Source organism: Erythranthe guttata, chromosome 8, assembly GCF_056151865.1.
Source record: "Erythranthe guttata isolate IM_541 chromosome 8, IM_541, whole genome shotgun sequence".
In the NCBI taxonomy this organism is placed as follows: Eukaryota; Viridiplantae; Streptophyta; class Magnoliopsida; order Lamiales; family Phrymaceae; genus Erythranthe; species Erythranthe guttata.
Window position 1 is genome coordinate 12,596,371 of NC_142540.1, and position 21,718 is coordinate 12,618,088.

General features: G+C 34.1%; 1 protein-coding gene and 1 long non-coding RNA gene across 2 annotated transcripts; both read right to left on the minus strand.

Annotated features, from left to right (window-relative positions):
- Nucleotides 1-13,932: 13,932 nt before the first annotated feature.
- On the minus strand, nucleotides 13,933-16,064 carry LOC105964362 (uncharacterized). The gene is made up of 3 exons (XM_088821243.1): nucleotides 14,604-16,064; nucleotides 14,286-14,501; nucleotides 13,933-14,205 (listed from the first exon to the last, which is right to left on the minus strand). Exons 1-3 carry the CDS (start codon nucleotides 16,062-16,064, stop codon nucleotides 13,933-13,935), a joined length of 1,950 nt encoding a protein of 649 aa, XP_088677369.1.
- Nucleotides 16,065-16,768: 704 nt separating this feature from the next.
- Nucleotides 16,769-19,036, minus strand: LOC148768527 (uncharacterized). Its single transcript, XR_016032860.1, has 2 exons — nucleotides 18,768-19,036; nucleotides 16,769-16,985 (listed from the first exon to the last, which is right to left on the minus strand). It is a non-coding gene; the product is annotated as an uncharacterized LOC148768527 (long non-coding RNA).
- Between the last annotated feature and the right edge of the window lie 2,682 nt (nucleotides 19,037-21,718).

Below are 21,718 nucleotides of genomic sequence, written 5' to 3' on the forward strand. Positions count from 1 at the left end.
TCTGAGTCCCACCGCGGACCACTCCAAGGGCCAACGTTCGTGCAATCCGAAATCTAGTGTGAAGTCTGCGTATTGTAGTAGGGGATTCGAGCGCTTGAGTAGTCATGGATGTCCTGTGTGTTCTGACGGTTTATAATCCAAGGAATCTCTGGCCAGAGTTCATAGTGGGGTGATTAGGGAAATGTGTTTCCTTAAGTCGCACACGAACGGATTTATAATACCTAGAACGTTCGCACGGTTATTGAACTTTATAAGAGGTCTCGGTGAACCAATGCCTCTAGTTCAATCGGGACATGTGTTGCGAAAGGATCGTACTGTACGCTAACTATATCATAAGGTTCTTGCAGGCACTTCACTTGTATCTAGGGAATCATGATGCGTAGTTGGTAGACGCCAATCTTGATTCGTTGGGCACCGATTTGATCGGGGATTAGGTAAAATGAGTTTTACTCTAATCGGGACTCTTGGGAGGAGTTTGTATAAGAACAATGTGTTGTTCGAATCACAAAGAGTTGTGGGCCCACGGCTAGCATACACCTGAACCATTGAGGGTCACACTTTACGTGTAATATAGATCCTTGATAACAACAAGCATAGATTAATGTGTTAATCTTTGAACGATTGGATGTCGATATGATTGAATCCAAGATTCGTAATTGTGGATTGCGAATCGGAATAAACGTAGAGAAAGAGAGACATGCGGAATTTAGTGAACTTTCTAAATTGGGAAGTTTTCCGATTTAGCAAGTCCACTGAAGTGGATGTTTCCAATTTTGGAAATTGAAAATTTCGAAGAGGCACTCGTATCGACGAGGACTTTGAGCTCGTCACAAATATAATTTTGTTATAATTTTGTGGACGATCGTTTATTAGAAACGAGGCCAACGAGGGAATGGGCTTTATACATCAGTGGGTCAAGCCCAATGACTTAAACCCACTAGGGTTGAAAACCCTAAGTATAAATAGACCTCAAACAAGAGTTTGAGATCAGATTTTTGGACCAAACCCTAGCCGCCCAAGCCCTAGCCGCTCTCCCCTTCGGCCGTTGCTGCCCCGCCGCACCACCGCCGGAATCCGCCGGTTTTCTCTTCTCTTCTCCTTCGTTTACTTTTTGTTTATCTAACTCGTTTACATCTAGTGCTGTAGTTCGACTGGGTCGAAAATACAAGGTGAAACCTAATTGGAGAGGAGCTGCTGCCCCGACGGAATCCACGCACCGCCGCACGCGCCGCCGCTGCTGCTGCCATTCACCGCCGTTCGTCGCTTGCTGGATCAGCTTGTTCCAGCCGTGAGTTGCAGCCCCGAGGATTGGTAATTCGCAGCTTGTACGTGATTGGTTCTAGGTTTCGATTCGTCGAAATCTCACGCTACAAGAGGTAAATAAATCGAAACTTTCGTAAATTAATTCGAGCATGTTTGTATGAATTATAATTTATGATTATGAGTAATATGTGATTACGTGTTTCGATTTTATTGAATGATGAACAAGCATGTTTCGTAATTTTCGGTTTTACGTGTTTTTCAATTAAATCGATAATTACCATATGTATGGCGGAAGCGTTAAGGTACGTTGACTATGTGATTAGTTTATGCATGTTATCGAAACTAGTTCGATATAAAAATTTTAAATTCCGCTGCGTATACATGCACGATCCCCAACACGGACGGCCGTCCGGATTTCAGAACTAATTCTCGCACGGCCGTCTGGGTTCACGAGGTGGCGCAGTGAAAGAAGTTTAATTACACAAGGAAACCGCCCTCTAACATTTTTGCACCGTATTTAAAGGCCAAATAGCACACAATTAGGAATCTATCTTTGAACACACACAATCTAGGAGCGAGAGAACGGAGCAACGAAGACGAAGACTTGACGAATCTTCATCATAGTTCTCCCTTTACTTTTATTTTTATTTTTCGATTTTTACGAATTTTCGTATTTTTATTATGCTTTCCGTAGAGAACATGAGTAGCTAATTTTTTATTCTAGGATTTTGTTGGAACCCTATGTGGTAATTCGAACCTATTTTTCTACTATTATGCAAGTTTAAATTCTTTGATTATTTCTTCTATTTTGATCTTATTTAGCGCATGAACGTAGCTAATTTATGTTGCTATGTGTTATTGTTAGAATTGATTGACAAATCGTTTTAATAATTAGAACAGTGATGGAAGAGCCTTCGAGTAGTTTTCACCAGATGAGTGTGTTAATTGCATGTATTATCGTAGACATATAGATAATACCTTAGGTAGCCGTTTACGAGACTTGTTATTTAATGTTTTATTCATACTAGGTTTGCATAGACATATAGTGAATCGTTTATGAATAATAGACTTATAATACACGCGACAATGGGTTATGAGTAATTTTGTGTGTTGGGTTAATAATCGTGAATCGTAACTTGCATGATAGAAGATTAATTGGGTGAAGAATTATCGCATAGGGGGGAAGATAAAATCCTAGATCCGTTTTTATATTGATATTTTCTCGTGATTAATTGTTTTCTTAATTAGTTTAAATTTTTTAGTTGATTTAATTTGACAACTTTGCGTAGGCTGGATAAAATCATAAGTTATTACAATTTGGTACTTAGGATTAGATAATTTGAGTATTTCCTGTGGGATCGACATCCGACTCTCACGAGTCCACTTTTACTACTTGTTTGCGATACGTGCACTTGCGTGTTAGGTATTTAGCATCCAACAGTTATATATAAGTATATGTTTCTATGTGTATATATATCGACCTACGTGGTTGTAAGTGTACTCCCTCCGGGTCGAGGAAGCTTACGATCCATGGTTTATGATCTATAAGTAATAAGATAATATACGAAGATAAAAATCGAGAACAAGATTAATAAAAATAGAATTTTGTGTGATTGAATTGTCGATGGTTCAAATATTTTGGAAAAAAAATGAAATAAATGGAAATTTGGTGCTACTTGAAAGAAAACTTAAAGTCTCTTGAGAAAGAGGGCTTGAACTTTAATTAATGAAACTTGGAGATAGTAATTATAAATAACCGAATGCTTGGAGTTGTTTTGCTATATGTGTAAATATGTGATCTATGTTCTTTGCTTCAGTTGTTATGTGTCTTACTTGCTTTTGTGATTTTGTGGCTAAACTATGTGCCTTTGTGAAATATGTGGAAATATGTGTGCTTATGTGAAAGCTAACTTTGAATATGTGAATTGAAGAATATATACTAACTTCACTTGCACGTTTTTAAAGTTGGAAAATCTTGTAAAACATAGATCGAATAAGCACGGGGTATGAGGGACCGGTACCCCAAAAATGAGATGAAGAGTGTGTGGATTGATCCTACTTATGAAACGGGTTCCAAATAAATGAAGGCTTATTGTCTATGGTTTTACTTGATTTTTCAAGGGATATCCGAACAAAAATGTTTTCTCACACAACTAATCAAGTTGCTTGAAATGAATGAAAGTATGTACTAACCTCACTTGCACGTTTTTTAAGTTGGAAAGTATTGTAAAACATAGATCGAATAAGCACGGGGTATGAGGGACCGGTACCCCAAAAATGAGATGATGAGTGTGTGGTTTGATTCCACTTATGAAACGGGTTCCAAAAGAATGACGACTCCCTTGTGAGGGATCTCCTCTTATTCCTTATGAAATGATGAAAGGAAGGTCTAAGAGGTAAATCGAAAAGGTCTAAGAGGTACACCGAGAAGGTTAAGGTGAATCGGTAAATTTTCTTAAAGAATGGTGATTGAGGTATATGTATACTTGTATATTTATGTATATGTATGATTATATGATTCCTTGTCTAATTGTATTTGATATTCTATGGAATTCTCATTGAGTCTCAAAGACTCATATAGGTGTTGAATTGCTTGTAGGATTACCCGATTTCGAGCCCAATGATCGTGGTTGAAGTTGAGTTCGTGGATCGGGAGAAGAGTTCATATGGAGACATGGTGGATTTTGGGTGCTCTTATACTAATGTGGTTCTATTTGTACAATTTGCTATTAAGGATATTCGACACCGTTATAGGTGTTTATTATCGTTCTCTCCCGCCTATTGGAGGAAATTACTATTGATGCATAATATATAATTTTACTTAGGAGTAAAATTACCTCTTTTGATATATGTTATGGTATTTCCTCAAAAACTTGTGTAACCTTAGGGCAAGTTTTCATAAAAACCTTATAAAATGCCCGTCGGCTAGTTGTGTGTCCTGTCTAGTAGTTTGATAATTCGTGTTAATTATCTCTTCCATACATTATTGAATGAAATTTTACAGCATTATAGGACTCTCTGTTAGGTTCATTTTGATAGTTCTTTTGCATTATTTGGATAAGATTAATTAATTATGAATTGTTTTCCAACACTGCTCTAAACAGAGTCGTTATAGTATTTACAATAAAATACAACGTTTTTCTCACTCAAAAGGGTTTATTCCACTTGGAATGGAATCATAACTCGCTAATCTACTTTGATATAGAATTTGAGGATATTAGAAACAGCAGGGAATTTATAAAAAAATTTCAAAGGTCACTCCTCTGTTTTAGATTTACAAACTGTACAGTTGTACCATTTCAATTTTTCCTTTCAAATGGCTAAACTGTTTTTACTGGATGATCTAGGCCCTTATTATAGCACGTGGTAAAAATTTCAATTGTTTTTAACCTGTGGTTAGAGAGTTATTAATTTGTTTGATAGATAGATCGAAATTGTCCAAAATTTCCTCACTTTGCTAAAATGGGACTTAATCTCTAGTCATGCATGCTTAGCTTGTGAAATTGATTAAGTGAATGTTGTTTGTTAATATGTGAACACTCTTACTCTGATTCTAAGAGAAATATTTTGTCAGAATTTTCTATTCCTGATTAATAAATTTTAATGTCTTCCGCTATCATATTCCAAAATATTTATTAGGTATGATTAAAAAAGGGGTGTCACAATGCACTTTTGCGTGAGTACTTTTGTGCATGCTTTTGTACTTTTACTTATGTGTGTATCTGTTCTAGCAAGTGTTTTTGTGCACGTTTCTTTATGCGCATTCATGTCCTCGAACTGTAGAACGTATTTCCATGATCGCTTTTCGAATCCAATTTTGACAGTGTTCGAGTCCGAATTTGGAAATTTGACGTTAGACATGTATTGTAGCCAGCTTAAATAGCTTTCTAATGCCGCCGGAACCAGTTGATTTGGAGTCCGGATGAGAAAGTTATGCTCGACTTCGTGTACACTACCAAAGATGTTAAGGGATCATCTCTTCTAATTTGATTTATTTTCCTAATTGCAACTCTTTTCTTACTCATTGATCATTTTCTCCTCATGGCCACCTAATTTTCGATTTGTACCTATAAGATACTAAATCCACCAATTAAAACAGAAATATAAATTAATCCAAAAAAAATAATTCACGTAAACGCAAACATAGAGTGTTATTTCTACACTCCCCTGTATCTTTTGTATCTCGTGTTTTTGTTGTTGTTTGGTTATGCATATTAAAGTCCTAGTGTTGTAGTTCATGTTTTTAAGAACATTGTTGCGAATGGAATTTTTTGCGCATGTTTTTGTACATGTACGTTTGTGCATGTCCATTTGAGCGAGTGTGTGTGCATGTTTGTTGATTTGTATTGTCCTAGGATTGTAGTTTGTGTTTTTATGATCCTTTTTGCGAATGCACTTTTGCGTGAGTACTTTTCTAGCGTGTGTTTTTGTGCATGTTTCTTGATGCGCATTCATGTCCTTGAACTGTAGTACGTATTTTCATGATCGCTTTTGGAATCCAATTTTGGCCATGTTCGACCCCAAATTTGGAAATTTGACGTTAGATAGGAATTTTAGCCAGCTGAATAGCTTTCTTAGGCCGCCGGAACCAGTTGATTTGGAGTCCGGATGAGAAAGTTATGCTCGACTTCGTGGACACTATCAAAGATGTTGAGGGATCCTCTCTTCAAATTTGATTTTATTTTCCTAATTGCAACTCTTTTCTTACTCTTTGATCATTTTTGCTTCATGGACATCTAATTATCGATTTATACCAATAAGTTACTAAATCCACCAATTAAAACAGAAATAAAAATGAATCCAAAAAAAAATCCACATAAACGTAAACGTTGAGTGTTATTTCTAAACTACACTGTATCTTTTGTATCTAGTGTTTTTGCTGTTGTTTGGTTATGCTTACTAAAGTCTTAGTGTTGTAGTTCGTGTTTTGAAGAACGTTATTGCGATTGCACTTTTGCGCATGTTTTTTTACATTTACGTTTGTGCATGTCCATTTGAGCGAGTGTGTTTGTGCATGTTTGTTGATTTGTATTAATGTCCTAGGATTGTAGTTTGTGTTTCCATGATCCTTTTTGTGACACCCCCTAGTAATCGTATAGCAAACCGAGAGGGTTTGCCAGGCACAGAAGCTTTAAATGTATTATATAAGTATTTAGATATATGGGTAGACTCCAAGGTTTAGCGAACCGAATTTTTTTTTTTTTTTTTTTCTCATGACCAAGACTTAAAGACGGAGTTGGCTTCGGAAGATTTTTCGGCGAAGTGATTTAGTGGGATGGAGGAGTATACGTCTAACTACCTGATTAATCCATAATATAAACTATAAGTGGTGTCACCTTGATAAAATAAAAGATCAAAGTCCATAATTAAAACAACATATTAATTCTACATAAATGGACCATAGTTTAACAAAAAGGGGCCCATATTCGGAGGAATTAGCCTCCTTTACCACGGATAATAATACACATGAGCTACTACGGAAATAGTTATTGTCCTAAGGACAATATACACAAAAGATAGTAGTACAAGCATTATAAGTAGATCCTCCATACGAGCCAAAAACCCGGAGTCGGCTTCTCGAACCGTCGACTAGTCCAATCCGGTGGGGTGAGTAGCACTACTACCTGCAAACGGAGAGTATTTATATGAGCTAACAAAGCTCAGTAAGGATCTCGAAAGATACCGAGATTTGAAAATATAGTCGTACTACATATATTTTATTATAGCCATACAAGTGAAATGAAGTTAAGTATAATGCATATTTCTAGCATTCAAAATTCGTGCACAAAATAAAACTTTTTCATTTTGTCGGATCCGATAAGAAATTAACTTCTTTACTTAGAAAATAAGAAGATTATTCTGAGCCCGTTTTCGGTGGAATCAAACCACCCAACTGTAGTATCTATGGTTGGAATACCGGCCCCCCGTATCCTTTCTCATCCTTTCTAAGTATTTCATTAATCTCCCCAATTTATTTTACTTAATATCAAAAGTGGCACGGTCGAAGTATTTTAAAATTCCGGTTGAGTACATAAGAATATCAATATTGCACAACAACCCATACGAAATTTAAAACACCACAAGACATCACAAATATCAATCAAGTGACAAACAACTACATACTACACAAAACATTAACTATCATCACACATCGAATTATGCATTCATGAATGTTTACCCAAATATAACCGTAATTCCAACAAGACTAGTAAAGATCCATGTAATTCCTATATCTTCCTTAAGTTAATAAATCCCAAATTTCTTTACTAAATAAATTTAGGATCAAGAAAACATATTAATTTAGAAGATTTCGGGTATTCAGCACAATGCCCTTAAAAAAATCAAGAGTAGCAATTTGATGACTGAAAACTCTTAGGTTGTGGAAATTGCACGAAGAAGAGATAATAATAATAAAATTAATAATAAAAAAAATAAGAAGAAAAGTTACCACAACAGTAAGGCCACGAAAAACATCAAGGGAGACAAGGCGAGAAGATGGCTGAGTAGAAGAAGCTTTAGGCCTCAATCTATGTGAAGGAGAAGACGAAGACGAAGAAGCAGACTCAACATCATCAACATCAATCCTCACTGTACAGTTGTTGTTTCCCTTCATATCCAACCCCCCTTCTTTGATTAGTTGGTATTACGTCATTTTATTTAATTTAATTTAATTCGATCGATGAACATTCCCCACTCAATTCAAATCCTTAAATAATCCAACTCTCCTTTCTCTGAATCAATCCCCGTGTTTCAGTTTCAGTGTTTCAGAATCAATTGTTTACAATTGCAGAACCAGAAAATTAAACAATCAAGAAAAATAACATGCCGACGGTGGGCATTGTCATATACCAAAATTTTCTGGTATTGATTGTGATACCAATAATCTTTGAATTGGAGGGAGGAGGTGCACAAGATTTAACTATCTCACCGAATTTAATGGTGTGGGTATTTATATTATATATGATATATATATATATTATATATATAATCTCTTAAACTAGGATCCTTAATCTGTTTAAGAAAGTCAAGAATATTATTATTAGTTAACACATTTATATTCAGGTCTTGGAACTGACTCATGAGTTTATAATATTCATCTTCAACAGGATTATCTGTATCTTTGATGCAATTAAGACAGGGTTTACCAAGAGCACAATTATTACATTCATCACTCTTAGTAGAAATATCATCGGAAAAATCCGATTCTTGAGAGGAATCAGATCTATTAGAATCTATATCATCCTCAGAATTCATGACAATTTTATAAAGGGTTTCTTTTAAATTATCATCAATATCAAGATTTTTAATCTTATCTTTAGCATAACATTGATTAGCATAGTGACCTGTTCTACCACATTTTCTGCAAATATATATATATATATTAATGAGTTACCAAAATATACACACAGAGATGAGATGGAGAGAGAACCAAGAAGCGTAAAGGGTGGGGTGGCTTTTTCAATGGCCATTCGACAGACGCCACCCAGCCCCACCCCAAATGCTTTCTCCCTCTTCTCTCTCTCTCTCTGCAATTTATTTGCAAATAAAGGGATGCGTTACCAAATATCTTTTGATATAGTTTGCGGATATTTCTGAAATTGCTATATAAATGAAACAAACTATAACAAGGCCGGTGTTTGTCTTCTAAGTTTTATCCATAATCAGCCACGTACCCTATAATTATATATATTATCTTCAATTAAAAATATTGTTCAAATAATGCCCTACTTTCCCGCCTCCCATCAACATTATAATTCATTTATTATGATTTTATTTTCATTACTCACTATTTATAAAATCTATTACTATATGCTTTGGTGGTGATTTGACTCGTCTCGGAAGAGGTTTTAATATTTTTTAAATTAATAATATATATGCCCCGCACAATTAATTCATTTTACAAATTAGAATTCGTCAAATTTATAACATTTATAAAAAATTAAGTTCAGTTAAAAATACGAAACAATATGTATTGACGTGATTTGAAGCAACACCTTTATCCTAAAAAAGACCTAAATAAATGCCCAAAAACACATGATATGCGTTTCCTCCATGCCTACTCAAGACCAGTTAGCCCGCACGCATCTTGTTATATGAAACTTTTCCTAACTAATTTCCTACAAACACCCCTCTTTCTATTGTACGTACTTTTATTTGTTTACATGTTTTATTCGGTTCAAGGATAAGATTATATTTGTTAAATCACTATCTTATTCTTATGACTCTACATTTGTACGGAAAAAAAATCCACTTTGAAATTCCAACATTAACAATTATTATTATATGATTAATATTATTTTAATTATTATTAATATTAATACCTGATGCAACGTGTATACAATTTTTATACACCTTCACACACAAACGCCAAAAATTCACATAAAGATTTCAAGAAAGCAATGAATTCTCTATTATTTTTTTTATTTTGGGGGTAAACAATAAGAAAGCAAGACGAGGATTCCCACTAACCATAAATTAAATAATACTGCACTGAAATCTGAATATATAAATATATACCTGTATGTGTTTTTTTCCTTCTGTTATTATATATCTAGACTCGGCTGCACCTTCCTGCTCCTTCGTTTGCTCTTTCTCTTGATAAAAATAATTTTATTTCTCTTGTATGTCAATCGCTTCTAACATAAATTCGAAAAAGAAAAAGAAATCGTTTATTTATAACATGGACTCTCTTGAGTATTCCTATCAAGGAAGAAGTATGACACCTTAAGGAACGTATCCCATCAATCCTATTTCAATTTGGATTTTCATTTTATTTTTTATTTCAAAATCCAATCTAATTTTCTACACCACTATTTAGGGATGGCAATATACAAGTACCCGCCCCGCAAATAAATGAAGAGGGTACGGGTTCTATTTTTTTTCCCCCGGAAACTAGTTTGTATACCCACCCCATAGACTCGCCGGCCCGTACCCGTCTCGCATGTAAATCTATAGTATTTTATTCTATTTTTTTATTATATATTTAATATAATATTATATCTTAAAATTAAAAGGGATGATTACAAATAAGCTCATCAATGGGTACTTAGAGGGTGTTTGGCTAAGCTTATTTTAAACAGCTGATAAGCTCTTACGTCTGATAAGATGTTTTTAGAGCTGATAAGTTGTTACATCTTATTTTTATGATTAATTTTTAGAGTGTTTGGATAATGAGCTTATTTCCTATTTTTACTCATTATAAGATCTTAAATAAAAAGGTGGGTAGAGGTAATTATTTAAAAAGATTTTATTTGGTCTCCAACAGCTTTTTTAAAAAAAAATTAAGATCTTTTTTTATAAATTTACCAAACACTTTGGAAGAGCTTATAAGCTCTAAAACATCTTATAAGCTCATTTTAACATCTTATAAGCTTAGCCAAACACCCTCTTATTCATAAAGAGATTCAGACAAAAAACTCATTACCAATAAGTCCACACATGGTCCAGATTTTTGTAAACGAATAAAATAGTCCATCATACTTTAATATGCTCCAATTTCATTATTAACTTAATTTAACCTCAATTGACCCCAAATTTCACAAACTATTCAATTTTGACCCAAAAAGTTTTTTTTTCAAAATTTTTTTTTTCCCGCCGGATTCCGGCGTTGACTTTTTCAATTTTTTCTTTTTTTCTTTCTGTAACATTTTTTTCGTTTAAACAGCAATATTGTTGTGATTGAAAGTAATATTAACTATATCACTGTTAAACACAGTAACATTAACTAAACTACAGTTTAACACAGTAATATTGCTATATTAAGCTCTAGCACAGTAATATTAACACAACAAAACTCATTATTATTGTGTAATAGAGTAATATTACTATGTTGACCGTTCAACAAATGTAAACATAATAAAAAGCCAAAAGAACTAATATTACTGTGATTGAGAGTAATATTACTATAACAACAGTAATATTACCGTCCACAATATAATATTGCAATAATAGACAGTAATATTATTACGTTACTCTGTAAATAACTCAAACAAACAAAAAATCTAAACAAAATAATAATATTGATGTGGTTCACAACAATATTACTACAACAACAGTAATATTATCGTCAACCACAGTAATATTATTGTTTTTACAGTAATATTACAATAATAGACAGTAATATTATTACGTTACTCCGTGAATAACTCTAACAAAATAAAAAACTCAAAAAAATAATAATATTGATGTGGTTGACAGTAATATTATTGTGTTTACAGTTATTTTACTGTCAACGAAAGTAATATAATTACGTTGACTTGTCAACAAATCAAACAAAATAAAAAAAATTACAAAAAAATAATAATAATATTACGTTAATTTACTGTCAACGGCATAACAATTACATAAATGTAGTGTCAACGGCAGTACAATTACGTTCATTAACTGTCATTGACAGTATAATTACGTTAATTTACTGTCAATGACAGAGTTACGGTCAACGTTTATCGGCGGACGTAAAAAAAAAATAGAAAAAAAAACATAAAAAAAACACTAAAAACAGTTAACGCCATAAACCGGCGAAAAAATCCGGAAGAAAAAAAAAAAAAAAAGTCAACGCCGGAAACTCGCGAAAAAATCCGAAAGAAAAAAAAGTGAAAAGTTAACGCCGGAATCCGGCGGCAAAAAAATTGTTTTTGAAAAAAAAAGTCAAATTTGGATTTTTGTGGTCAAAATTGGATTGTGGGGTTACAATTAAGAATTGGGTATAAATGATTGAGGGTAATATTGACATATACATGAATGTTTCCTTTATTTATAATAAATATTAAAGGGATGAGCTTATTGATGAAAAAGATATAACCCCTAAACCTAAAATAATAAAAGTGTTTGGTTGGGGACTTATGCACAAAAACCCCAAATTGAAAAACCTTTCAAAATCTTATTTCTTTATTTTTCTTTGCAGAATTTTCCAAATTCTTATTATTGTTAGTGAATTTTCTGACGGGGTGGGTGCTGGGAATGCCAAACCCGCCCCATGGCCATCCCCACCACTATTTATTTGGATCAATTGTTGTTATTTGATAAAATACAATGCATTTATAATATATTCATCAAATAATGTAACAGTTTTTCACGAATGTTACTCTTAAACATTCTATATTATTTTGTATATGGCAGTGGATTTATGTAATCTATATAATCTAAGGCGAATGGAAAAAATGTCCATCACATGAAACTTCAACGCACATTGGAAAAAAAAAAAAACAGTCTCTCAAATAAACCCATCCCCATGTCTTTAGTCTAAAATAGGGTTTTTTGCAAAAACCACCCCTGCGTTATCTCTAATTGTCGGAAAACCACCTGTGATAAAATTATTAGCAAATACCCCCCTATGAAATTTAGTCAAGGTCACAAAACCCCCTGACAACTTTTCGTGTACCACACGCGCAAATTATGCAAATGGTGGTGTATTTTGCGTCAAAAAATACCCTTAAAAGTCAAAAATACCCTTAAAAGCATCAAAGGACTAAACGACGTCGTTTTATATCCTCTTCCCTATATATTCTGCAATTCCCAGCAAATTAGGGGTTTTGCTCGTCTTCTTCCCCAATTTCCCAGCAAATTTCTTCCCCAATTTCTTATTCTGCAATTCCCAGCAAATTAGAGAAATAATGTCTTCTCACACCTCAAGCAACGCGACGAAGAGAAAAGAATGCAAGGCGTATATGGATCTGAGGTATCCACTTAACCCATTTTGTTTCTGCAATTTGAAATCTTGTATAAGGGTGGTCGAAACTGCAACAAAACCATCAAAAGGAAGATTGTATTATTCTTGTCAGTTTCGTCAATGCCAATTTTTTCGTTGGTGTGACCCGTATCGAACAACTTGGGAACCCATTGGGGTGACTGTACAATATCCAGGTTGGGAATATGCTGAGCAAGGTTTGCCAGATGATATCGAAGAGCTAGATGAAGTTATTTCTAAAGCTAGCGTCGAAGAGAAAAGAGAAAACCATCGGCATGATCGAATCTTGTTGAAAATCTCATGGGTTATATGCGTAGCATTGTTCGCCATTGTTCTGGTGTTGTTAATGAAGATTTGAAACATTTAATCAATTTAATATGTTTTATTCAATGCAAGATATAATGTAGTGTTGTTGTTTATCAATGTAATATTGACAATGTTATTTATTCAAGTATTATTGAGAGTTTGAGATGTTATTTGTTCATTATTTGTTCAACTTTGCAATGGTAAAATTCTGTAAAATTCACAGTATTTGGTTACCAAATTAGCAAATAACCCCACGTATAAACAAATATCAGCAACCACCCCCCTATGATTTGAAATAAATTAGCACATACCCCCCTATGTTAATGAAAATTGTCAAGTATCTCCACTGTTTTTTTCAATTTCCCTGTATTTTCCAGCAACAACCAATTCATGTATCAACAATAACTAACAAACAACATCCAAAAATAAACAATAACAATAACCAATCCATAAAAAAAAAACAACCAACAAACAACATCCATAAAATAAACAACAATATTTTTCAGAAACAGTCAACAAAAAAAAATAATGTTCAATAGACATTATAGGCTGTTACAATTGCATGTTCAATAGACAGCCAACATTTCATCAAACCATCACAGGCTGTTATGATTGCATCAAAAACCCAAAAATACCAGCAAAAGTCATCAAAAAACATGTTCAACTTTCAACACAAGTCAAACTTTCCAAATGCGCTTTTTCTTGGCAGCCTCCCTAATATTATGAAGGACTTCGGATATTTGAGGCTTCCTTTTGCGCACAGGAGGGTTGCTGGAATTTGGAACATTTGGAGGAACATTAGCTGTTGCAATTGGAGGAACAGTTGCTTGTGAAGTTGGAGGAACCGTTGGTACAACAGCAGACACTCTTTGTGTTTGATTTGTTGCCCGCGGTTTTTTGATTTTCTTACTTCTTCCTAGTAAACCCTCATTTCTTCTTCCCACATATACCTAAAAGTGTAACCTATGAATTAGAAAAATAAATGGGGCAGAAAGAGCAGAAAGATAAAACATTTTTTTATGTTTCTAACCCTTCCTGGTGCAGCAGCAGGTGCAACAAAGCTAGATTGATCTTGAATGGAAGAACTTGGTTGAGTAGAAGATGGTGCAACAGAGCTGGAAACATTTGACCTTGGTGTAGAAGAGTGTGTTTGAACATATGTTGGTGCAACAGAGGTTGATGGTCCTTGACTGGAAGATGGAGGAGCACCTTGAGAATTTTGAACTTCCTCATTTGCAGGGTTTCCCTATCACAGAAAAATAAATCAACAAATAACAATTAATGCTTGAAATCCTTTAAAAAAATTCAAGTAATTAAAAGGAAAAAAAAATATTAAAGCTACAAATACCTTGTAAAGTTTAGACCTTGGATTTGTAGGATTTTTACACGATGCCTTATTATGGCCTAGTTGTAGGCAGTTCTTACAAGTATGTGTGAGACCCTTTCTGTAAGAAGTGGTTTGAAGTTCATCTGGACCTCTTCTTCTCATTTTCTTAGGTCTCCCAGCTTTCTTGTTCAACTTTGGGGCTGCAAGTGGCTCGAAAGAGGACTTGATGTAGTCTTTTGGTCCAGGGACTGCATGTATCATATATGCATAAACCTTCAAGTATGTATCTTTTTTATACCACGAGTCCACATAGTCCTCAACTCTATACCTTCTATCTGCAATGCAAGCCCATGCATGATGACAAGTATACCCATTTAATTGAAACAGTCCACATGTGCATGTTCTGGTAGCTAGGTCCACGACATATCTGTCATTATGAATATCCACTTCAAATTCTTCTTGTCCATGCCATCTTGGAAAACAATTTCTTGCAAGTTGTTGAGACTTGTTGATCTTTTTCAAGATATTAGGACAGATAGATCCTTCATACTTCTCCATTCCAGCCTTTTTTGTTTGAATTCTGCTTGTCAATCTACTTCTGATCCACTCAAACATGCTAATGATAGGCTTCTCTCTAGCCTCAAGGATGTAGCTATTGAAGGATTCACACAGATTGTTTACTAACACATCTGTCTTGCAGCTTCTTGAGAAATAAGATCTGGCCCAATGACATGGAGGAATTTTTCTTAAATATTCTGCTGCAGCTTTATCAAACCTGCCAATCTCCACCATAACTGCTTCAAACTCATTCTTGTTGCCTGTGGAAGCAGCTCTCCATAACATTGTTTTCAGCTCCAAAGCTGGCCATTTTTGCTTGAAATTCTGGTAGATGTGCCTCACACAAAACCTGTGATCACAACCAGGGGCAACATCTTTAATAGCTTCAAGAAGACCTTTTTGCCTGTCAGAAATGAAGGTCCATTTCCTTTCTTCAACACCTCCAATTTCTTCTAGCAACTCACCCAAAAACCATGTCCAGGTTTCTCTGTTCTCAACTGGAACCACAGCTAGAGAAATTGGAAAAAGGTTATCATTCCCATCCCTCCCAACAGCACAAAGAAGCTGCCCTCCATGTGGTGTTTTCAAATAACAGCCATCTAATCCAATTAGTGGCCTGCATCCTGCAAGAAATCCCAACCTCATTGGGGGAAGGCTGAAATACATCCTCTCAAAGATTGGAGGATCTGAATAAAAAATCTTTCTCAGCAATAACTTAGCACCAGGGTTTCTAGCTCTAACAGTTTCACAGTAATCCCACAGGAGACTGTATTCTTGAGCATCTTGTCCCCTTATTTTGTTGATTGCATCTTTTTTTGCCCTCAAAGTCTTCCAATAGCCAGCTTCTACACCCACCTTTCTCATCACTGAGTTTCCAAGTTTGCATATTTCAACATCTGGATTATCTTTAATGGAGTCTCCCATTCTCCTTCCAATATATTTTGCACTAGCATGCTTGTTAATTCTTTTCCTTGAACAGGTGTGTTCTCTAGTTAGTTTCTTGATCTACAATAAATAAATTAAAAATACTTAATTAAAAAATAATACATAATAGATAAGTACATAAATATTACAAAAAAAAAAAAAAAAAAAAAAAACAGAAACCAAGAAACCATAATATAAAATAGAATAGTACACAAAAAATATAATATTTAAATACCTGAAATATTGGACCACCTTGTACAGCAGATGCATGGATTCTCCAACTACATCCTTTTTCTTTGCATTCTGCAGTTACCCTTTTCCTTTCATTTTTCAAAAATTCAAGTTCATACTGTAGCACCCCCCTTCTGGACGGGCGATAAATCGAACCGGTTTATCGGAATATTTATTAAACTAGCGGAAGCAAAGGATCTCTTTGTAATTTTTGAAACATTGGAATGGGGTGAAAATGCAATTATCAAAACTTTGTTCTTTTGGGTATTGAAGGCTTTGCATTTTCGAAAACTTTGCTGGATTGCTTAAGCCGAATACAAAGCTTGATTTAGAAATAAGTTTCGAAAGGAGGTTTCTCATTCGAGTGCTACATTCTCACTAAACATTTTTCGGTTCGAGAATAAATCAGAGTTCGAAAAGGTTATTTTGGTGGATAATTTGAAAATTTCTAACGAAGGCATGAAAATAGCAAATTACGAAGCTTAATATATTAAAGTAGGAATTAAGTACGATTCATAATGAAAATGAGTTCAAAAGTACGAAAAGAGAAATGTTACGGTTTAGGGTTACACCACCAAAAGAAAATAACCAAAAGTCTAGCATCGTTCATAGGTCCTCGTACGTCTTCCAAAATCCCGGGCAAGACCTCGATCCACTACTCGATCCATCCCGGTCGAGGATTACTACTACCTGCAATTAAAAGACATCTATATGAGCTATAAAGCTCAGTAAGAAATCCGAGTATTATCGAACTTTGGAAATACGTTATATATAATATATAATATTGTACACCCGTTCTTACCCACGTTTCGCACAACAACACAAGGCAATCGGTCAAATCACATATCTCACGAAAACACATCATTTAATAAGATCACGTAATTATGCAAAATGCCTAAAATGCCCTTTTTGTGAAAATCATGAAAAACACATTTTTTTGGTTTATCGGATCCGTGAAAGATTAATTTCTGTACCGGATAATAAACCTGTTACGAGCCCGTTTTCACTAAGTGGAATCAAACCACTACCACATCATCCTAGTTGGATACCGGCCCACTATATCCGAGTTGTTTATTACCCGATATTCCATTAATCTTTCAAAAAAAATCATTTAATGCAACTTTTCGAAATAATGTTATAACCCACACATGACATCATAAATATCAATCAAGTGCCACAAATTTACACAATTATCACAATTCACCACATATTTGTAATTTAGGCAAAAATCCCAAATTCACACACATGAACACACACGGCACACACACCATGCACAATCAGCACACACACCTTCACACATTTTCAGCACACACACGTGCACAATCAACACATTAAACATCACTAATTACTCATCAAAGCAAGCTCAAGAACAAATACCATTTTACCTTCATTTAATGGACTTATTACCCCATCTAGGTAATAATCCATTTCAATCAATTTCCCACAGCCATTAAACACATCCAACGGTAATTAAAGTACCAAAATACCAAAATTCATCACTCATCACCATTAAATCAAGAACATGAACATTAAAGCACAAAACATGTTAAATGATATGCAAATTGTCCTAATTTCGAAATATTAGCAAACTAATTCCAAAAATCCCCAAATTAAATCCTAGAACTCCTTACTGACTCAAATTTCAGATTCTGAAATTTTTTTAAAGTTTTACAAAGTTTCGAATTTTATTGAAATTAAAAACTAGGAAAATCCCTTTTTCAATTTAAAAATTCAAAACTCTAATATAACTCTAATTGATTTAAAAACTTGTTAAATAAAACTTTTTCCTATTTAGTACTAGCTGGAAAACAGATCCAAACTTTAAAAATGAGAGATTTTTCGGAAATTGCAGTTTTGACCCAAAGGTTTCGAAATTTATACATGCAACCACACTAGAAGTTCAAAATCAACTTTTTCATGAAAACCCCTAACAAATCTGGAATTCCACTTTACTAGATGCAGAAAATGAAGTTGGAAAGTTACTTTATGCAGAAATTTTCGGAAATTACACATTTTACCCCAAAATCTCTAGATCTACACATGCAAGCCTACTAGAGTTTCAAAATCAACTTTTTCTTACAAAAATTCTTTAAATCCGAAATTTTAGTTAAATAAATGCTGGAAAACAGTTTTGAAAACATTTTTAGGACAGACTTTGCAGAAATTACAGATTTGACCCAAACTTTCGAAGATCTACACATGTAACCACAAAAAGTTAAAATTTCATTTTCTTGAAAACCCCTTTTTGAAATCTGAAATTTTTAAGGCTTTTGACCAATAAAAGTTGTATCTAACCACTATCAACTTAGATGATGCATGCAAGAACAAGAATTTAACAAGAAGCACTCATTTTCCATTTTTCTTCAAAAAGCCCTAAATTTTCGAAATCTTCCCCAATCTTTTAAAATTTCATGAAAATCATTTCAATACTATTGATGTCCCTTAATTGCAGCAAGAAATCGAATTTCTTACCTTTATGGAATAGAAAATAAAAGGATTCAAGAAGGCTTCAAGAAATTCCACTATAATGGAGATGTGGGTTTTATGGAGTTCTTGGAAGAACTAAAGAGATATGGCTATGGAGATGATTTAAAGATGAGAAATATCTTGAAGGACTTATGGTGGAAAGATGGAAATTTTGGGTAATATTTCTTGGTGGGGTTTGTGGTGTTTGCTTTGGCCGAAAGAAAACAAGAGGGAGAGAGAGGGGAGTATTCTTCATATTCTTGGGTTGGGAGAATGATGAAGATGGGTTACGGTAATATGATAAAAAGAGAGAGAGAAATAGCTTAGTCATTCTTAATAGGGGGTGATTAGTAGACAAGTGTAGTGGCTATGCCACACAAAAGGAGGAAGTGACAAGTGGAAGAAACATGCAAAATATAACTAATTTCTTTATTTAAAATACCCAACTTGCACTAACCACACACATCATCCGAACACACACACACAATTTCGGACATATATATATATTCAAATGTATAAAGCAAGTATTAGTATATATGTATGTATACGTATGCATGCATGTATGTACGTGTGTATGTGTATATATATATATATATATATATATATATATATATATATATATATATATATATATATATATATATATATATATATATATATATATATATATATATATATATATATATATATATATATATATATATATATATATATATATATAATCATACTCACACTTTTTATAATTCACATAAGTCATCACATTTCGAAAATAATTTACCAAATAATCAAGACATGTAATTATTCACATAAGTCACGTAATTCACGAAATTCCTAGAATTTCAATTTATGGGAATTTAAATCATATAAATCACACATATAATAACACATGTAATTATTCACGTAAATAGTATAGTTAAATTCACGTAATGCATATAATCACGTAATAATATTTCCTAAGGGTTTTCTCGAGTTAGGAATATTAATCCCGGGTTTTAGGATTTTCGGGTTTTGGAAAGGTGGGGTGTTACACATACCCATTTCTCACTAACCAATATGTGAGAGCCTCTCTAAATGCATCAACATTTGAAAATTTCATCAACTCTTCTAAATTTTTATTCTTCATACTCTGTCCTTCACTGAATGTAGGGCATTTGGCTTTAGTTGAGTCATTCAGATTCTCAATAGTATCATCATCTTCTGCCTCACTGTACCATTGGGTTGTAGATGGTTGCACTGCACATTTCTGCAACCTTCTAGCTGGTCTTTTGGATTTCTTGCCCATTCTTTTCAACTTCTTGATCAAGTCTTGCTTACTGAACTGTCTATTCAAAAAAATGTCATCATCTGAAGACCCCTCAATGTCTTCTAACTCTTCACTTGGAGCATCAGAATGTACATCAACATCATCTGAACAATCTTCAGGCTGAATGTAGTCACCATCATCTGAATCATCATCCTCAGAAAACACCACATCATCATTTCTGGTATCTTCATTTCTTGGTTCTTCAGTTGGTTGTTGTTCATTTCTTGGTACTTCAGCAAACACATCTTCAGGTGTTGGTTCTTCAGTGGTTAGGAATTCAGCAAAAATCTCTTCAAGTGTTGGTTCTTCAGGCTGTACTTCTTCAGCTGCTGCTTCTTCATGATGTAGTTCTTCACTTGTTGGTTCTTCAGGTTGTACTTCTTCACTAGTTGGTTCTTCAGGATGAGGTTCTTTAGGCTGAGGTTGTGCAGTTGTTGAGTCTTCATCAACTGTATCTTCATCACCATTCCGCAAATAAAGAATTTCTTTCCTCTTTTCAATTACATTCCCATCCTTATCAACTGCAATGATTGGCTCTATGTCTACATCTTCAGTGTAAAGTGTCAACTGGTCCAGTTCTTCATGAACATTCACCAACCATGCAATACTTACATCATCTATAATGTACTTGAGCCCATGTTCAAGTGATTGCCCAGGGTACAAGAAGTAAAAGTTGACATTCACTTTTTTACCTCCACATGCTTTATACATATCATACAGTAACTGCCTGTTCAAGTAGTCCAAGCAAATCTTTCCAGCCACTACATTTCTCCCTCCAACATAACACAATTCAGGATTATATACGAAAACCCCATCCAACCATACAGATACTTCACACAACAGGTTCATCTGCATAAATAATAAAACTTTAAGTGAAAAAACTCTACAATAGTTAATAAAAAAAAAAAAAAAAACAAACAGAAAACCCTAAAAATCTCAACAGTAAAAAAAAGAAATGCAGACAATGTCTGGACAAAAATCATAAACAAAAATTTGAATAAAAAAATTAAAAAATTGAAACCCCCAAAAAATAAGACCCCACATGTCTCTTGAAGATATAGACAACATATACCCTACATAAAACAATAATATAAAAAAATGGACCACTAATCCACAATCCCCAAAAGATCCAGACAATGTCTCGACAACAACCCACATTCTCGAAAAAAATACATAAAGTTTGGACTCCAACCTACAACTCCCCCAAAAAAACGAAAACCTCAGAAACTTAAACCCTACTATTTTAATACAAATGTCTGGACCACAACCCACAACTCCCCAAAAACTTCATACCTCTTTAATCGAAATTTCACAGTCGTCTTCACGTCTTTCTTCGAGAATCTTTAAATAGAAGGCATTTGGGAGAGTATTTCGATCGAAATTGAGTTTGGAGTTTAGAGTTTTTTTTTTCTCTTCGATTTGGGATTGAATTTGGGAGAGGTGGATATTTTTGGTTTTGAGAACACGTAGCAGGTGTTTTGAGTTTTGGGGGTTTTTTTAATTTTTTTACATTAGGGGTAATATAGTCTTTTTACTTTAGTCAACAGCCAAATGATGAATAGGTGGCGGTGTGCAATGCCAAACACAATATAGGGGGCTTTGTGCTAATATTTATAATACAGGGGGGTATTCGCCAATTAGAAATAACACAGGG